At 39.8% G+C, this 19795-nt stretch overlaps 1 protein-coding gene across 2 annotated transcripts in view; it reads left to right on the forward strand.

Moving 5' to 3' along the window:
- The first annotated feature begins 1034 nt into the window (after positions 1–1034).
- myripb (myosin VIIA and Rab interacting protein b) overlaps positions 1035–19795 on the forward strand; it is a 96136-nt gene continuing 77375 nt past the window's right edge. For both annotated transcript variants that reach the window (XM_058059354.2, XM_058059357.2), the window contains exons 1-2: positions 1035–1171; positions 9343–9541. In XM_058059354.2, the coding sequence (XP_057915337.2) occupies positions 9432–9541 (110 nt within the window). In that variant the 5' untranslated portion in view covers positions 1035–1171; positions 9343–9431. The remainder of the gene's footprint in view (positions 1172–9342; positions 9542–19795) is intronic.

Here is a 19795-nt window from a genome sequence, read left to right on the forward strand (position 1 = left end):
AGAAACATTCAGTGCTAATCATATCAGGTGTTAGCATGCTAATATTAGTAGAATAGTGCAATAAATATTATTGACATTTTCACAAGTATTAACATGCAAACACTTAGCTCTACCATGTTGTGTCCTAAAATTTGCATGTTGGCACAGTTAGAATGCTAACGCATAGCATTTTGGCTTTTTTCACAAGTAGAAACCTCTGAAACAGTAATCATGTCAGGTGTTAGCATGTTAGCACTAGCATGCTAATATTAGCATAGTAGCATTTTCACATACAGACTCTACCATGTTAGCATTGTTTGCAGGTAATGTTAACAATTTTAGCCCTTTTCACGAGTAGAGACATATGTAAATACTTAGCTCTACCATGTCGAGTGTTGCGTCCTAAAGTTCGCATGTTGGCACAGTTAGAATGCTAACGTACACATAATAGCATTTTTTCACGAGTAGAAACCTCTGAAACACTAATCATGTCAGGTGTTAGCACGTGCTAACACATAGCATTATATCAATATTAGCATAGTAGCATTTTCACACACAGACTCTAACATGTTAGCGTTCTTTGCAGGTAATGTTAGCATAGTAACATTTTAGCCCTTTTCACGAGTAGAGACACGTGTTGGCACGTTAGCACTAGCATGCTAATATTAGCATAGTAGCATTTTCACACACAGACTCTACCATTGTTAGCAGGTAATGTTAGCATAGTGGCATTTTAGCCCTTTTCACAAGTAGAGACTTATTTAAACAATTAGTGCTATCATGCTAGGTATCATTCATACATTTTCACACATTTCAGTAAAAAAATAATAAATTTGCTTTAATAATGTATTTGGATTCACCTGTAAATATAACAATATCAGCAATGCAATAGAAAACACAAGTGAAATATGTCGATATCAGTAGTATCAATGCGATACTACGACGGCTCAACTATCGACAGGATGGATATACGTATCGATCCGCCCACCCCCAACACAGAGAGGGAGGAAGCGCAAAAGTACCGGAGGAAGAGGAAAGAGGGAGGTGGGGCCGGGAGGGGGGCAGGCAGGCAGGTGTTGTGGAAGTTTACACTTGCCAGGAAGCCCCACAGCTTCTTTCGGAGCCGGGGGGGGGGGGTTGGGGGACAGCGTGGCTGGCTGGACGTCGGACCACCGGTACCGGCTGATCCCGCGTAAGTGATCCGCCAAAGAGTGGCTGCGTTGTGGGGAGCATATGCGCGTGTGTGGTCGCCTCTTAGCATGGCTGCACTTGCAACAACAGCTGTGATCGTCCCTGCATCGTTGCATGCTTTCATGTCACATCAGGTGCCGATGATTTTCGAGCTGTTCGAGCGCCCTGCCGTTACCGTTCGTCAAGGTGCTGAAATCACGCCGACGTGGCAGCGTGGAGCCAATGCATGGATGATTATTTTATAAAAAAAGTAGCATTAAAAATGCGGAATTTTGCAAGGAAATGAGTCGTTAAACCATATATGTTGCAGAGAAGAAAGCAAATCCTGTTTCAATCGACTAATTGCTTTAATGACATGTAGATTTAAAAAAAAAAAGTAATATTTGGTCCTATATTAAATATCCTCAGGAATGCAAGATTAAAAATCCACTGCACTGTTAGTGGAGATTTAGGTGAACCAAGGCTCAGAGGTGTTACCTGTTGACACTCTGCCATCATTGCATGAATCACTCCTGGCATCTGTCATTATCTTTTGCATTAGGACTCATTTAACATGAACACGTCACAGTGTATTTTCCACGAGTGTGTGTGCTTCTTATTGTCTAATTGCCTAATTGGTCAGCAGGTAGAGTTGAGTTGAGCAGGTGCATCATCATCAGACAACGAAGGGGTTCTTTATTTAAAACAAGTATTCTTTAATGTTGCCTTCAAGGGAAAAAGCAAAAAATTATTATTATTCATTGCAGGAAGTGCAACTTCTCGACCATAATATTAGGAACACAAACAGGACAAGAACATGGCTGCTTTAATTCATCTCCAGTTTGCATGGCGTGGTGCAGTTTGTGACTTCAGGGTTTTACATGTGCGTGAATATGTCCCGTTATTATTTAAAAAAATATTCATATGTAAGCACATTTTGTAAGCAAAAATTAAAAATGAACTAAAATACTGTCTATAATCTGCAATAGCCATACTATAGTCATTTATATCCACACTGTATCATAGTCGATTCATTGCACTACTGTACATATTACTGTTATTATATCTTGTCACATTCATATATATATATATTTGTCTTTATATCCCTGTATATATCCGCACTGTATCATAGTCACTTCATTGCACTACTGTACATATTACTATTATTATATCTTGTCACATATATTTCTATTCCTGTATATATCCACACTATCATAGTCATAGCCTGTTATAGTTTGTACATATATCTGTCCATTTACATCTCTATTCTATTTCTTCATTTATTTACGAATAAGGTATTTATAAATTTACACTTATGGTTGGATGCTAACTGCCTTTTGTTGCCCTGTACCAGTGATTAATAACAATAAAGTTTAATCTAATCTAAAATACAAATAGAAAGCATTCAGAAGACTCGTTCAAAGACGTGACGATGATGTAGCATTCAACCCTGGTCACTAGGTGTCAGTAATGTTCCTGTCATGTTGGGTGAGATACACAGGCTTTTATTGGAAGTTTGAACGATCTCATAAATAATCCTCCCCAAATTAAAAGATTAGCTAATAAAAGATTGCCCTTTTCCCCACACAAGCTAACACTCAGCTCTGGAAAAACCGCGATGCCACCGCCGGGTCCACTCCCCCCACTCGGCTCTGCTGGCGGTTGGGAACACATTCACAGTAACACTCGGCGGTCTTATTGGTGTCTTAAATGTCATTTGTGTTATTATGTGTACTGTATTGGATAATATGAGTGTCAAGGTGACTATGTGGGTGGTATTTCATGTCTGGAATGTAAAAAAACGTATTTAGAAGGTCGTAAACATTTTTTTTTTATGCTCTAACTAAAAAAAATTTTTTTTTTTTTAATACTACTTTGCTGAAATTCACTTATCATGGTCAATTTTCATGTAATCCATCTGACAGACAGGCCAGCTAAAAGAGAGCAACTGACGTGTGAAAGCATGATCGCTTTGTTGGAATTAGTAAGAATAATAATAATAATGGGCCTTTTTTTTTTTTTTAATCCCCTCAGCAAACCTTTGGACTTGAAGTGTCGGAATTGAAGTGTTTGTCGTAATAACGCCGAGGGTGGCTGCGTTCTCAAGTGTCTCTGTGAGCTTTGACAATGTTCCACTGGGCCCACAGCGCGATATATAACAGGATGTTGGAAGCAAAGACACCGCAGCTCATAAATCGCTTGTCCTGGAAACAAAGCCAAGACCGTCTCGGATGATGGCGTGTTGTCTTTTTTTTGAGGATAAAAAGCCGTGTACCAACCAGTAAGACCATTTTCAATTGGATACCATTTTATGACCACCCTCAACTCAGTTTTCAACACTAATTTATTCAAAATTTGGTTCGATTTTCATACACAGTATGTTGTTGTACAACCGAGGTTCCCAAAATGGGGTATGCATACCCCTCAGTGTACGTCAGCACTGAGATTTTACGTAATACAGCACTAGTCACATTTATAATTTTTTTTAATTTACAACTGCAGGGTCTTGAGACACATGCTAACTCGCAAACTAGAGAGCTAGCGACCTAAACGGTAGCCTTCAAGTTATTTCCTTTAAACTTAAATAGCCAAAAACTTACCACTTCCACACGGATAGGGAGGATAACTATTAATATATCTTAATTTTTATTTTTCTGCACAAAATACGATGAAAAATAAATAAAGAAAATCAATCAATCAGTAATAAATAACTAAAATAATAATAAAACGGCAAATAATAAAAACTTAAGAAACCACATATAGTTGGTGGGTAGACAAATTATTTTTTTCAGATTTAAAATGAACAAAGCATTATTAGAGCCCTGTAGACATGACAAAACACGACTATAGTCACATTTATACTCTTTATTTACAACATATTGCGTAACTGCAGGGTCTTGAGACACATGCTAACTCGCAAACTAGAGAGCTAGCGACCTAAACGGTAGCCTTCAAGTTATTTCCTTTAAACTTAAATCGCCAAAAACTTACCACTTCCACACGGATTGGGAGGATAACTATTAACAGTTATTTAACCTTTAACATGAACATTAATCAAACGTAATAATTTTTTCTGGGTACATGATACCATACAGCATCCATATCAAACATTAAACTTTCATATCAAAGCGAGGGCCTCAAACTAGTGTCCTGCGGGCCACATTTGGCCCGCGGGCCGCGTGTTTGAGACCCCTGATTTAAGGGGTCCCTTTTTAGTTTTTTGACGTCATGGACCTTGGCTACTTTGTTGTTGAATAACTTATAATTCAAGTGGATGACTACTTAAATGTCCGTCATTGCAAAGTTTCACAGAATCTTTACATCCTGTTGCTATTTATTTCTTTAATATTTGTCCGACTTCATAGAAGCAACAAATTCCTCACAGGGCTTCTCTCTTTTGTCTTCAATGTCCTGTGACTTTTACCAGCTGACGCAACAGAGTTCATTTCATGCTTGGCTGCACCTGCCCGGTTATCACTCCCAACGTGTCCTTAGCTGGCCTTTAGTTGTCCAGAACTTCACATGGTGCGCCTCTCTCGTCTTTTTAAAAAAAACACCAACAGCCTCATCCTCTCTCGGGACATGCGCATCAACGTGACCTCATTTTCTTTCCGTCGTCCTGAATGTATGATTGTGAAAATGTATTAATTTCTGCTGATGCGGCAGGACTCGGTCGGGGACTCGCTTGCTTCAACTGTGCGTTTATTGGTGTGTTCAAATGTGAGAGGGAAATGCAGCGCTCTGCCAGCGACTTGTGACTCGATACTTTCATAATAATCTCAAATTGTTTTTTGGCTTCTGAAAGTTTTTAGGTTTGGAAAATGTTCTTTTGAACATTCTTCTTCTTGCTCAAGCTCAAGTTGTGATGTTTGAAAACACTGATTGGAACATGTCAGTGGGTTGCATTCAAAGACGTTCGTGCAAATAGCAGAAAAAGGCAACTAATGCACCAATAATAATAATACCTATAATATGTCTCACACAATTAAACACATTTTAAATGTAAAATATATAGTAATGGGGGCGGCACGGTGGTCGAGTGGTTAGCGCGCAGACCTCACAGCTAGGAGACCAGGGTTCAATTCCACCCTCGGCCATCTCTGTGTGGGGTTTGCATGTTCTCCCCGTGCATGCGTGGGTTTTCTCCGGGTACTCCACATTCCAAAAAAAACATGCTAGGTTAATTAGCGACTTGCTAAGCGGATAAGCTATCATTGCAAGTTAACTTGATTGCAATTGTTGCTGCTCAAGGTGGCCCAACCACTTTATTTTCCCCTTCATTGGCCTTCATTAAAAAAAAAAAAAAAAACATGCTAGGTTAATTGCCGACTCCGGTTTCCTCCCACATTCCAAAAAACATGCTAGGTTAATTAGCGACTCCAAATTGTCCATAGGTATGAACGTGAGTGTGAATGGTTGTTTGTCTATATGTGCCCTGTGATTGGCTGGCCACCAGTCCAGGGTGTACCCCGCCTCTCGCCCAAAGACAGCTGGGATAGGCTCCAGTATAGTAATGAATGATAATCAACTAGCCAGGTTGTAAGGCTACCGCTACAGCCGTGTTCCTGTTTCCTGTGGTGCAACTTTCCCAGCTTGCAGGCGTTCCCTCAATGCCGCATCTACATTATCCACACAGGGCATTGAATCCATCGCAACTGGACTGTTGGGATGTTTTACCTCTCATCCAAAAGCAATTTGAATCAGGTGATAAGCATGTGGAGGACTTGTTTTGAACTGTTTTTCCGGTTTCAGATAATAAAATAATTTCTAAAAATCTCCATATAGATAATTGAACTGTAAAAGCCGAAAGAAACAACAACAAAAAAATATATATTTTGAGGGACAAACGACAACTATTTCACCACTAGATGGCAGTGCAGTTAGCAGGCCTTGTTGCAGAATAAAATGCACCTTATAGGGGTGTAAAAGAAGTTTTTAAGCCAGTGATATTGTCTTGCTGTCTCTACTTCTTCTGCTCCAAACTAAAAGTATAACGAGGAAAAAAAAAGTCTAGAACACCCCCCCAACCCTCCCCCCCAATGTGCCATACAAACCTTGCACTCTTATGAATAAGTTGTCATACTTGCTTTCACTTCTTGCAGCGTGATCCTTTTATGTTGTCATGGCGACGGTACCCTGCCGGACTGCGTGGTCCTCATTACTGTATGCGGCTCCCGTGTGCATACTTCACTAAAAGGATCCATGGCTGATTTACCTTTTTGTTATTACCCTCGCTAAAGTGCGACGAGCTTGTTTCTATTGGACTTTACTGCAAGATGATGATCTTGGAAGCTAGTTAGCGGATCAATGCACATCATATCCAGGTTTCTAACGGAGAGCCGAGTCTGTTTGGCCTGTGTACATGCACATGTTGCACAGCTGTGAAATATGACAGTGTCAGACTTGGCCTTTTCCCGAAGGCGAAAGGGCAAAGCCTCTCATCACAGCGGGGGCCGAGCGAGGACCACTCATGCGCGTGTGTGTGTGTGCGTGAATGCCACTGTGACCGTCCCTATTTATATGACGCTCGCTGATACCTGATATGTCGACACGTTCCCGCTTTTATCTTCGTATCTGCGGGGCTGACAATGTGACAAAAGTGCCCTCCTCGCTCACTGCATGTATGTGTGTGTCCTTGCGGGTTCGCCATTACGCTAATACTCCCAACCGGAACACATGACTCATCCGACCCCCCTCCCCGCTGATGGAGAAATGTGTTGAAATAGGATGATGGCTCCAGAAACAATATTTACAGATGCTTTCTCTGCAAAATGACGCCACTTGGTCAATTTAAAGCAATTTGACTTCAGTGCTGAGATGCTCCACAGAGTCTATTAGAGGTTTAATCCACAATGAATTGAGATTTAGAAGCTAAAAATGGAAGGAAAACACACCCGAGTCTTTTGGGGGGGGGGCAAACTTGGCGTGCCGTTTGACGAGGTGAGGTAAACTGAAGGAATGAGTGATACACGCTTAAGAGTGAGAGGCACTCGGTCGATGAAGCTAGCTATCGGGCCAATAATAGATCAGACATAATTGTCTGGCCTTCTGAGTCATCATCACTCTGCAAGTGCACTCCCATCTTGTTTGGACACTGTGGTTAATGGACCTTCTACTTCTGGCCGTGGCCTCATCCGTCTCCGCGTCTCACTTCCTGTTTGCTTCTCTCGCTGCTTACTGTCACGCTAGATGTGGGGCTGGGTATAAATGGTGAGGGTCCGGGGGTCCACAAGCGAGCTGGAGTCTATCCCAGCGGGCTTGAGGAGGACCCGACTGAGTTAGCAGAACTCAAAAAAAAAAAAAAAAAAAGTGAGTCAATCAGTTGCTACATTTTTTCCATTTGAGTATATCAGAGCTTTAACATTTGGAGTTGATATTAGATCAGGGGTGGGCAAACTACGGCCCGGGGGCCACACGCGGCCCGCCAAGCGTTTGAATCCGGCCCGCCAGTTGCTTTCTAAGTATTTCAACTTTTAACATACAAACAAGCGACAAGATTTGCAAGTCGGATGTCTTATTTAGTAAAAAAACAAAAAAAAAACTGTAAAATTTAATTACATAGTTTGATGTGGTCTGATAAAAAGAAAATAAATAAATAAAATATAATAAATACATAATAAATAAATACATAATAAATAAATACATAATAAATAAATACATAATAAATAAATACATAATAAATAAATAATAAATAAAATATAATAAATACAAAATAAATAAAATATAAAATATAATAAATACATAATAAATAAACAATAATAATAAATAATAAAGTTAGACAAATAATTCAAGAAAAATGATAAAAGTGTGTGTGTTAAATATATGTTCTGGCCCCCCCGGACAATTTTGTTAACTCAATGCGGCCCACCAGTCAAAATATATGCCCACCCCTGTATTAGATATACTTTTTTAAATTATTGGGGTGAATTTTGCTGTGAAATTTTTTGACATTTTTTTTCGCATTCTCTCTGCCGTGCATTCACCATTCTTTAATTTTCGTTCTTTTAAGTATGTTACACAAATCTGCAAAAACTTCATATTAGTTAAAAACAAAAAAACTTAAAAGACAGATAATGCAACTGGCAATAAGTATTTATTTATTTATTTCGACACGATGAATGCAATAATGTTGCACCCAACGACAAATTGCAGGCTTCAATCTCTCTAAATTAATCCAAACCTTCCATGGAGAGGTCAGAGGTCAACTTTTTCCTCATAATATTCCAACATTATGAGATATTTTTTCTTTCTTTCTTAATTACTATATTTTACTAAAATTACTGCAGATTTTCCCCCATTTTTAGTTATCTTGTTAAATTATATTATAGGGTTATATTATATATTATAATTTTCTGTGGGCCAACAAAAAAAAATATTGTAATACTGTAATATTTTAACTTTAAGCCCCTAAAATTATTTTTATTTTTCCTTCATTATATTCCAATGTTACTGTCATAAAATTATGACTTTTTTTCTTGATTAGATTCATGTAAAATTACTGCAGATTTTTCCTTTTTTTGTATCTAAATTATATTGTAGGGTTATAATATATATTATAATATTATATATTATAATGTACCCTCGTGAGGAAAAAGCGGCAGAAAATTAATGAATGAATAAATGAGTATTATAATGTCCTGTGGGCCAAAAATAATACAAAATAAAAAGCTGGAATTATATAATTTTTCAAATTTTTTTTTTTTCAATCAACATTTATAAGTAGAACTTTTTCAGAAAATTTTAAGTTAACTATACTTATACCAATTAATTATTTTGAGCATTCCGATTTACAGTGTCTTAAGTTGTATGTAAACTATGTTTTTAAGTTACTTAATATAGCCATAGTTCAATTTAATCAAAACATATTAGTTAAAAGTACTCAAAATGGAACAACATGTTAAATGTACTTGACATAATTAAGTTATTTTTAAGAACTTTGAGTATGCATAACTTCATTTATTTAAGTACAAAGAACATTTGGGTTTACTGTGTATGTTTTGATCTTGCAAACTCTTGTAACAGTTGGAGAGGCAAAATGTGCCATTTTTACTTTGCACTGTACTCAATTCCATGTTAGCATATGAAAACATCATCAAATATTTGCAGAAATGTGAAATGGTGTACTTTCCTTTGGGAGTTACTCCATACTAAGGCACGTTCTGAACTCCTTTTGTCCTTTTTGTCTTCCGACAGGGTTGTACCAGTTGTAGTGCCTCTCCTCCTCCTCTTCTTCATCCTCACCATCTTGTGTCGGACCGCCAGCATCCCACCCGCCAGTCAACATGGGCCGGAGGCTGGACCTGTCCGGTCTCACGGACGACGAGGCCGAACACGTCCTGAAAGTCGTCCAACGGGACATGAAGCTGAGAAAGAAGGAGGAGGAGCGGCTGAGGTAAGAATACATTCCATGGAGGAGTCGGGAAAGTTGTGTAAATTGGAATATCGTTGGAATTCATTAGCGCCTCAGTGCCGGCGGCACTCATGCAGCCTCACATTAGGCCACCACACCATAATGCCTAATTTATGCCTTTTCAGTCATAAATATGAAATCTAATTCTCATTCAAAGACATATGTAGTATTCTACACTGGTCACTAGGTGTCAGTCATGTTACTGTAATGTTTGGTGAGACACACAAGCACCAGACTTGATCGCTGGAACAGCAGGCCTCACTTCCTGTCCCGCTCCTCTCCCGGAACACATTTACCGCAACACATACAAGCACAAGTCTTGTTTGCTGGAACAACAGGCTAACAAAACTCAACTCCGAACCCCTGGCCTCACTTCCTGTCCCGCCACGGGAACACATTTACCGCAACACATACAAGCACAAGTCTTATTTATGTTTTATGTATCGTATTTTGTCTTATTAGGTCTAATATATGGGGTTATATGAGTGTGACGTTGACTATAGGGGTGTTATTCATGTGTAGAGGGCTCTAATCATGTTAAAAACTCTATTTAGAAAGTGTTTTTCTGTACTCTAACTACCAGAGCAATCCTACTTTGCGGACATTAATTTGTTACAGGGTTCAATTCCACCCTCAGCAATCTCTGTGGAGTTTGCATGTTCTCCCCGTGCATGCGTAGGTTTTTTCCGGGTACTCCGTTTTCCTCCCACATTCCAAAAACATGCTAGGTTAATTAGCGACTCCAAATTGTCCATAGGTATGAATGTGAGTGTGAATGGTTGTTTGTCTATATGTGCCCTGTGATTGGCTGGCTGGCGACTAGTCCAGGGTGTACCCCGCCTCTCGCCCAAAGACAGCTGGGATAGGCTCCAGCATACCCCCGCTACTCTAATGACGATAAGCAGTGCAGAAGATGGATGAATTGAAAAAAAAATGTATTTATTATTACTATTATGGCTGCACGGCAGGTTGAGTGGTGAGTGCACAGGCCTCACAGCTAGGAGACCCGAGTTCAATTCCATCCTCGGCCATCTCTGTGTGGAGTGGGTACTCCGATTTCCTCCCACATTACAAAAACATGCTAGGTTAATTAGCGACTCCAAATTCTGCATAGATATGAATGTGAGTGTGAATGGTTGTTTGTCTATATGTGCCCTGTGATTGGCTGGCTGGCAACTAGTCCAGGGTGTACCCTGCCTCTCGCCCAAAGACAGCTGGGATAGGCTCCAGCAACCCCTGCGACACTCGTGAGGAAAAGCAGTAGAAAATGAAGAGTGTGAAGTTGACTATAGGGGTGTTATGCATGTGTTGAGGGCTCTAATCATGTTAAAAACTGTATTTAGAAGGTGTTTTTCCTGTACTGAAAGGGGTGCGTTTTGTTTACTGGTTGCACCACTGTCCGTTGCGGTCTTGGCGTGTGCATGAGATGTTGTTCCTATCCTTCACTCTCGCTCTCCTCTCTCCTGACAGCCCGAATTCAGAGGGGGTTCAGCTTTGACAGGCCCCCCTCCCTCCCTCCCCGTAGAGCCTCGGCGCATTTGACTGTGTCTCTGTGGGGGAGGCTTTGCATTAAAATGGCTACACTCGCGCGTCCAAAACATAATTGGCAGTTTTCAAGTTGGGTTTAGAGCCTGTCATTTTCCCTAAACTCAAATATGTTCCCTTGACTACCGACCAGACCCCAGAATCAGATAATCCGTTTTGGAAATTTGATGTCTTTTTCTTCAGATTTGGACCGGGGATGTTCTGTTCAATTCGTCCCAAAGTGCTAAAAACGCAACACAACACAGGAACCGCAAAGAAGAGTCCGAAACTCATTTTCCCAGAACCAGATTCAAAGTAAAGACGGTCTTCTGCGAAATGACTGAGCTGTAAAAGTTCTATTCCCACGCTGGCGTGATTGATCAAAAAAAAAAAACATTCTCAGCAAACTGTCGGACACAAGTTTCACCTGTAAACTGAAAATCTGTTTTTTTGAAAACACAAGGAACAAAAAAGCTAGCTGACGTGAGTGTTTTTTTTTCGGCAGGTAAGCTCGCTCCCTCTGCGTCTTCTCTTCTCCACGCATGGCTGATATTTGCTTTTCTTGCCTGAATAAAGTCAGCCCTGCAGCATTGTCAATTACCCAGTTGAAGGATTCATGGAAAAGTAAATAAGCCTCAGCCGGCGCTTTAATGCTCCTTTTTTATTTCCCTCCACGCTGCATTAGAAGAAATGAAACACTCTGCTTATGCTAGCCCTGGCTTTAATGAATATGTCTTGTAAATAACGTACAGTATATTGCATGATGACATGACGGGCACTGCCTGAGAGCGGACGTCGAATGAATAATTTACCATTAGAACTGCACCTACAAATCAGGAGGCCGTGATCGATGCTGCAAGTGGATTGGCAGAGTACAGCAGTCCCTCGTTTATCACGGTTAATTGCTTCTGATCCAACTGTGAATGGAATATTTTGGTAGTTACGGCATAGAAAAACCTTTTTACGACCTTCTAAATGTGGGTTATTTATTATTAGAGTCCTCTAGACATGAAATAACACCCCTATAGTCAACTTTAGACTCCTACTACCCAATATAGTAGACATAATAAAAGAAAAGAAAACATAAATAAGACTCATGTGGCTGTAAATGTGTTCTGGTGCTGAGTGGCGGACGGACACAAAGTCTCTGACAAGGTTCGATGTCAGAGGTTCGGAGTTTAGCTTGGCGCGGATTATGGTTGCAACAGCAGCCTGTCTTAAAGGCCATGTTAAGTTCATTTCCAAAAAGGCCTGCTTACAACCCTCTAATTATGTTTTTAACATGATTAGAGCCCTCTAGACATGAAATAACACCCCTATAGTCACATTTGCACTCCTACTACCCAATATAGTAGATATAATAAAAGAAAAGAAAACATACATAAGACTCATGGGGCTGTAAACGTGTTCTGGTGCTGAGTGGGGGGCGGACGGATACGACGTCTCTGATGAGGTTCGATGTCAGAGGTTCAGAGTTAAGCTTGGCGTGGGTTATGGCTGCTGTTAAAGACCATGTGAAGTTCATTTCCAAAAAAGCAGAGCATAGAAAACCAGTTTACAACCCTCTAAATGTGTTTTTAACATTATTAGAGCCCTCTAGACATGAAATAACACCCCTATAGTCAACTTTACACTCCTATTACCCAGTATAGTAGATATAATAAAATAAAAGAAAACATAATTAAGACTCATGTGGCTGTAGATGTGTTCTGGTGCTGAGTGGCGGACGGACACGACGTCTCTGACGAGGTTCGATGTCAGAGGTAAACACATGTCAACAGCAGCCTGTCTTAAAGACCATGTTAAGTTCATTTCCAAAAAGACAGAGCATAGAAAACCTGCTTACAACCCTCTAAATGTGTTTTTAACATTATTAGAGACCTCTGGACATGAAATAACACCCCTATAGTCACATTTGCACTCCTACTACCCAATATAGTAGACATAATAAAAGAAAAGAATAAGAAGATGAATAAGATGTATGTGGCTGTAAATGTGTTCTGGTGATGAGTGGAGGCGGACACGTGGAACACATCTGGGTTATTTATTATTAGAGCCCTCTTGACATGAAATAACACCCCTACAGTTACCTTTACACTCATATTACCCAATATAGTCGACATAATAACAGAAAACAAGACATAAATAGTACATATTAGTATCGGGAAGGTCCTTAATGTTGTTTTTTTTTTAACTTCCTGTTCTATACAGGGTCGCTATGGTCACTACAGTACATGTCATTTATGCAACACATACGTAATATTTAATATGCATGTTTTTGGACTAAAAATAGGCTGCATTCAACCACAAAATAGCATTTAGCAAGTTCTGTTTTCATGGGTTAAAAAAAAAAACACGTGCCAGGCAAATGTCGCGTGTCAAAGTTACTATCTGCTTGAAGTGAGGTGACTTGTTGCCATGGTTACCATTCACGGATGTTTAGCCGCCCTTTTCTCGCTATTTATAGGCGTCCTCTGATTTACTCCTTTGCACTGATTATGATGATTACGGCCCCTGGAGCGCTCGTCACTTGAATGTAAATATAGGTTGTTTTTTTTTTTGGGGGGGGGGGGGTATAGCAGGCTTATGTTGCCGTATTACTTAAAAAACAATTGATGGCTGTTCAAAGGGTGGGGAGTGCCTCTAATGGGCACATGCTTCGGGCACACCCTCCCACCCCGGCCTAAGAAGTTATTTATTTTGCCAATTAGTTTTTACAAACATATCATTAGCTTTCCTGTGGATGTGTTTCCTGTTTCAGCTGTTGATTGTATTTGTTTGTATTTTTTTTTTTTTTTTACCCGTGATCTTTGGTTAGTTCTAATCACCTGCGCCGCCAAAGCATGCGGGTGTCATTCTGCCAATTAGAGAGCACAAGCAGCTCAACCCCCGGCCTCGGCCGTCTCAGACATCCACTTGGAGAGGCTCATTATGGAACAGCAGGAGGCTCGGCGAGAGGAGGAGGAGGAGGAGGATAAGGAGGAGGAGGCGGCGTGGGACTGCTTAGCAAACAGCTCTCCCAGAGGGTCTGTGGCAGGCGGCGACTGGGAGATCATTATCGATAGAAATGGTGGCGAAGGCGCCGGGAGCTCCGACTGTCTTCATTGTTAGCGAGGTCCCACTCGGATGGCAAATTTGTAATCCTTAAACCCGCTTCGGAACTTATTTGACTTGTCACAACCGTGTCCTTTCCACCCAAGGAAGTCGTTTTGGAAAGTCCACGTCTTTATGTCCTGCGTTCGGTTCAAGCCAGTTTCAGATCCTCCAAACTGAAGGATTCGCACTTTTTGTACATGAAATATACTAAAAAACCAATCCAGTAGGTCCTCATAATCTGAGACCACCCACCAAGGGTGGAAAAAGTATATTTTTGACACGCTGCTCGCTTGAGTTCAGATTTTGGATCAACATTTTCAATAAAAGTCACCACAGTGTTTATAGTGTGTAGGGAAGGGTAGTTACTGTGAGATTACCCAGCATGTCTTGCGGGTTGTAGATGCAGGTGCAGCTTTGCATGAGAAGCCGTCCCTTAAATTAGTATTTTTGTATTAAAATTAATAATTAATTAAAAATAATGAATTATTAAAATAAAATAATTGCTATTTTGTGGTTGACAACAGTCTATTATTAGTTTTTAAAAAATGCATATTTTTATATAAATTAAGCATTTTTAGGAATTAATTCTAAAATTTAAAAAATAAAAAAATTCAATAACATTTATATGATGCAGGTGTAGCTTTGCATGAGAAGCCGTCCCTTAAATTCATATTTTTTTAATTAAAATTAATTACAAATATTTAATTATTAAAATAAAATAATTAATTATTTTGTGGTTGACAACAGTCGATTATTAATTTTTTTAATATTTTTATATAAATTAAGCATTTGTAGGAATTAATTCTAAAATTAATCCATAAATAAAAATTTAATGACATTTATATGATTTAAAAATATTGTTTAAAAATATGGTATTTTTTATGCAAAAAAAATTAATGTGACATTCAATAAAATATCTGATTAATAATAATAATAAATGATGATAGTAAATATTTTTTAAAAATAAATGCATCATATGATTAATTGAAAGTAGATCATATTTAGAATGTACTAGTGGGTCTTTTGCTTTTGAAGTCTTTATTATCTTTAATTATTGACTTCTTAAATAAAGAATTAGTGTGAAATTTAATAAAATATCTGATTAATAATAATAAATGATGATAGTAAATGTTTTAATAAATGCATCATATGATTAATTGAAAGTAGATCATATGTAGAATGTACTAGTGGTCTTTTCAAGTGTTTATTATCTTTAATTATTGGCTTCCTAAACATACTGTAGCTTTAAATCACACTTCTTATTTATTGCATGCATGCAAAACATAGTCCATATTTCATATTCCATCCAGTTGTCTGGCTTGTTGCTTTTCCCCTTGAACAGTTCATTCATCGTCCAATCAAACGAAAAGATAAAGACTGCTTGTTGCCGGAATCCAACCATCTGTTTATTGTGGAACTCACCTTGTTGTCCTTTGTGTTTGAACTGGCGTATGTTTGAAACCCCCCCAAGGTGGTCATTTGAGGGTTTTGGACTCGTTTAGCTGTACTGGAATCAGATAAGCAGAAAGAATCAGGCCAGGGAAGGAATTAAGAGGTGAATGTCACAGTGTCTGGAACAAAGCTGACCTTCACTTGCTTCATTGTTATCCCTGGAGGTTATGCAAATGCCTTCTTTATGCCGGGGAAAAACTTTCACAAGATCCCAGCTCTAATTTAAAAGCACCGAGAAAGGGGGGGGGGGGCTTCGTTTGCAGCATTAGCGTAATTCACCGCCGCGGTTAAGGTGTTGATCCTGTGCTAGAATCACGTGAAACGCGGCAAAGCTGCAGAGACGTGAGCGTTTAACCATGCTAACGCTCTTATAAGCGGCTAATCTGCTCGCCTCCCACCTCGTATGTGCAGTGGATCCCGTGTGCTTTCAATGTCGGCCAAGCCGGGGGTTGGTTACCGTCTAGCTGGAGTTTGGGAGCTCCTGGCTGCCTGTAATCTATCGGCGGGGATTAGCTGCTGCTCTGTTATTGGTGCGGGGGGGTATTTGTCTGAGTCATGTTGATGTAGCTCGGGACGTCATCACGAGTGTGTGTGTGTGTGTGTGTGTGTGTGTGTGTGTGTGTGTGTTGGAAGGCCCCGTTTTCCAAAGTGGCGGGGCCATTTTGTGACTCATAATTAGATTGAATGGATACGCATTATGATGTTTGTACATCATGTGCCGTCTTCCTGCCTTTCACCGTCACTGGACATTTCATTAGGGACCCCAAGCCCCCCCACACCACCCCCACCACCCCGGCACAATCAACTGGTTTGACCGCGGGACCCACTGTCACCATTTACAATAAATGCAATAAACATTATGTTATCATGTAATATGATAAATATGTTACAAATTGTCATTGGTTACCCAGCATACCTTGAGGGTTGCTGATGAGGGTATACATTAGTGTCTTAGCCTTATTTTGATAGTGTTCCATTTGTTATGTAGATTTTTTTAAATTTAATGCTGATGATGATAATAATAATAATAATTATGATTATTATTAATCCTTGCCCTGTGATTGGCTGGCAACCAGTCCAGGGTGGACCCCGCCTCTTAGCCTCTAAGCAATATAGAAAATGGATGAATTGTTAATCATATATTAATTGTGTGTTATTGTTAATATTGTATATTATAATATGTTTCATTAACATAAATATAATAATAAAAATAATAATAATGATGATGATAATAATATAGTAATAACATAAAATATTAATATAAATATATAATATATTATAATATATATTTTTATATAATATAAAAACAGCATACACAAAAAGAGAAGTAATGCCTTTTTAAAAATCATAACAAATAATATATTATCATTATATATTATACTATAAACTGTCAAGTTTAGCTACTGCTGGTTACCCAGCATACCTTGCGGGTTGTGCTTTTGCACACATATCAGTGTGCAAGCGTTACTTTGATGTCTGCATCGTTGGTATGGTGCAGTTGCGTTGTTTGCGCCACGAGTGAGGCATCAGTGTTGACGTCGGGGTTTTATTGAAAGCAAGTTCGATTCCCTTGCGACTCAAACTCGAGCCATTGGTCTCGACCTTTCTGTCGTATCGTCGCCCCCTTCAGGAGCGTCGGCAGACGACACCCTGCTGCATGAAGACATGAATAAAGCTCACGACCTGCAGTGAGAAGCTTTTCCATTGGCGGGATTTGAGCTTTGGTTTCTTCCGAGGTGTTCCGGGGACAGTTGAGGCCGGCAGGTGGCTCCGAGTGTGAGATGTTTAATTAGTCATTAATACAGCTCCTACTTGATGATGTTTAATATAATTAAACTTAATTAGCTGATGGGAATAAAGATACCCCGGCCACAGCAATTATTATACCTGGGCATGCTCTGTTCCGATACACTAGGGTGTGAATACAGATATTAATGGATGTAATGTATTCTTTAACACTGTCAGGCTTAATTAGCTAATTTTTGGAAACCAACACCCCTCTGTGGATGTTTTTGGTACGGTCCCGCTGACAAAGGTAGGATAAAACGGGAACATGTTATATAAGCAGTCTGTGTGTTTATAGACAATTCTGACTGTGACACCGATGTGGCTCAACGTGTTGAACCACTTGGGGAAAGCCCGGTGAAAAATCCCCCCCCCCGATAGCTCACCCCCCCCCCCCCATCTTTAGCATTCCCGGCTGACTGCAGAGATACCGTCGCCGTCTCTATTTGCAGTAACTTTACCGACAAACAAAACAAAGCGCCGCTCCGCGTGTGTTCCGTCTTGGCGTTAACAGGGATGCATTCCCGTGGCGTTATCTCCTGGCACGCTTTGAACAATACCTGCCCCCCCACCCCACCCCCCCAGAGCTGTTACCTTTGGGTATTTGTTCAGGTCTGCAGTGATTACTTCCGCCGCTGGCCAAATGTCAAGTGCTGTTTTTAGTCGCAGGGAAAAAGCAGGATGCTAGACGGTGATGTTTGCTTACAGTGGGGGCCGGGGGGGCGGGGGGTCCAAAGGTTTTCTTCCAGAGAGGGCCAGACACGATATGCTAAACTCCATCTCAGCTTTGTCCCTATTTGCTGCCCCCCCCCAATATTTCAGCTTTCTACTTCAATGTTTATCCATTTTATTTATTATTTCAATACTATAATGTTATTGTAAAATTACCACATTTTTATGTGAATATTTAACATATTGTATTGATTACATTTTTTATTAATATTTCTCCTATTATTATGACATAAAAATATTTTTTCCTTAATATTTTAGCTTTAAGCTACTAAAATGATATATTGCTTTATTCTTGTAAAATGGCGACACTTTTTCTTCCATTTATGCTGTTCTGCCCCCCCAAAAATATTCCTACTATTTTCTTATTATGACCGATAATATTTTGACTTTATTCACATAACATCACTTTTCCCCAAAATCAAACTTTATTTTTTGTTTTGTTTGTTTCTTATAATATTTTTTTACTTCATTCTATAGCATTTGACCATTATGAAAGCTGTGAAACTAAAATATTTTTTTTCATATATTACAGTTTTTAAATTATTAAAAATTATTTTCTTGTTAGAGTACATTTTTCTTGTAATATTTTGACTTTATTCCTGTAAAATTTCAACTGTTTTGTTTGTTGTCTTGTTGAATTAGATTTTTAGAACGTTTTAGGCTCCTGGGCCGCACTTTGGACACCCCAGGGTCTTACAAAAGCAGTAAAAGTATTACATAATCCGAAGGGGACAATATTAAAAAATGTAGTTTCTCTCAATGAACCACAGCTTTGCAGTGACGGCAGCACTCGTGCAGCCACAGCGCAAGTTTTGCTTGGGTTTGAGTGGTGAGAGGAAGAGGAGGACGCTTCTCACGGGGGCGTCATGATGATGATGATGATGATTATTATTATTATTATTATTATCCTGGAACTAAAGACTTGGCTTGCTGGTGATGGAAAAACATCCTGATGAGATTTATACGCCTTAAATGTGTTTGGATAAGAAGCTGCAACCTTTTTATATATCAGGCATCTTTAATGGCTTTGGCGGGGGTGTGTGGGGTGGGGGGGTTAGTATGCAGCTCTCCCAGTTTGATTGAAGGCTTCCCTTAAAGTGCCGTACCGCATTAGCTTATAGCTGCTGCCTTTTTATCATAATGGCTTACGGCTGATGAGTCATTACGTCCAAGTGGAGTCCCACCTGTGATTGATTTTCCGTGGGCGTTTGTGTCCGCTGTCCCCCAAAACGAGACCTCCTCCTCTTCTCTTCAATCCACGCTTGCGTCGGGAACCCGGCCAAAACGGAGGAGCTCCATGCTGCAGTGGCGATCCTCCACACTTATCCGCTGAGTCAGACGAGAAGTCTATTTGCGAGCAGGGGGGGGGGGGCAAAGTGCGGTGATGACTGTGCACTAAACAGACAGTTTGCGGGTTGGCCGGCTGGGCGCTCGTTTTTTGCATTCGTTCGCGCCACCTGATCTTTTCTCCTCCTGCAACCATTTTCTAACAACAACATTCTCTTTTCCCTCTTAAAGGCTCTCGTCTTTTTAAAAATGAAGCATTTTCAAGCAGAAAAATGGCCGAATGAAGTAAAATACAAATGTAAGGCATTCAGAAGATGCATTCAAGGACCTTGTGACGATATGTAGTATTCTACACTGGCG

The sequence above is a fragment of the Doryrhamphus excisus genome, linkage group LG5 (genome assembly GCF_037039965.1).
Source record: "Doryrhamphus excisus strain RoL-2023G ecotype Guam linkage group LG5, RoL_Dexc_Guam_v1.1, whole genome shotgun sequence".
Lineage (NCBI taxonomy): Eukaryota > Metazoa > Chordata > Actinopteri > Syngnathiformes > Syngnathidae > Doryrhamphus > Doryrhamphus excisus.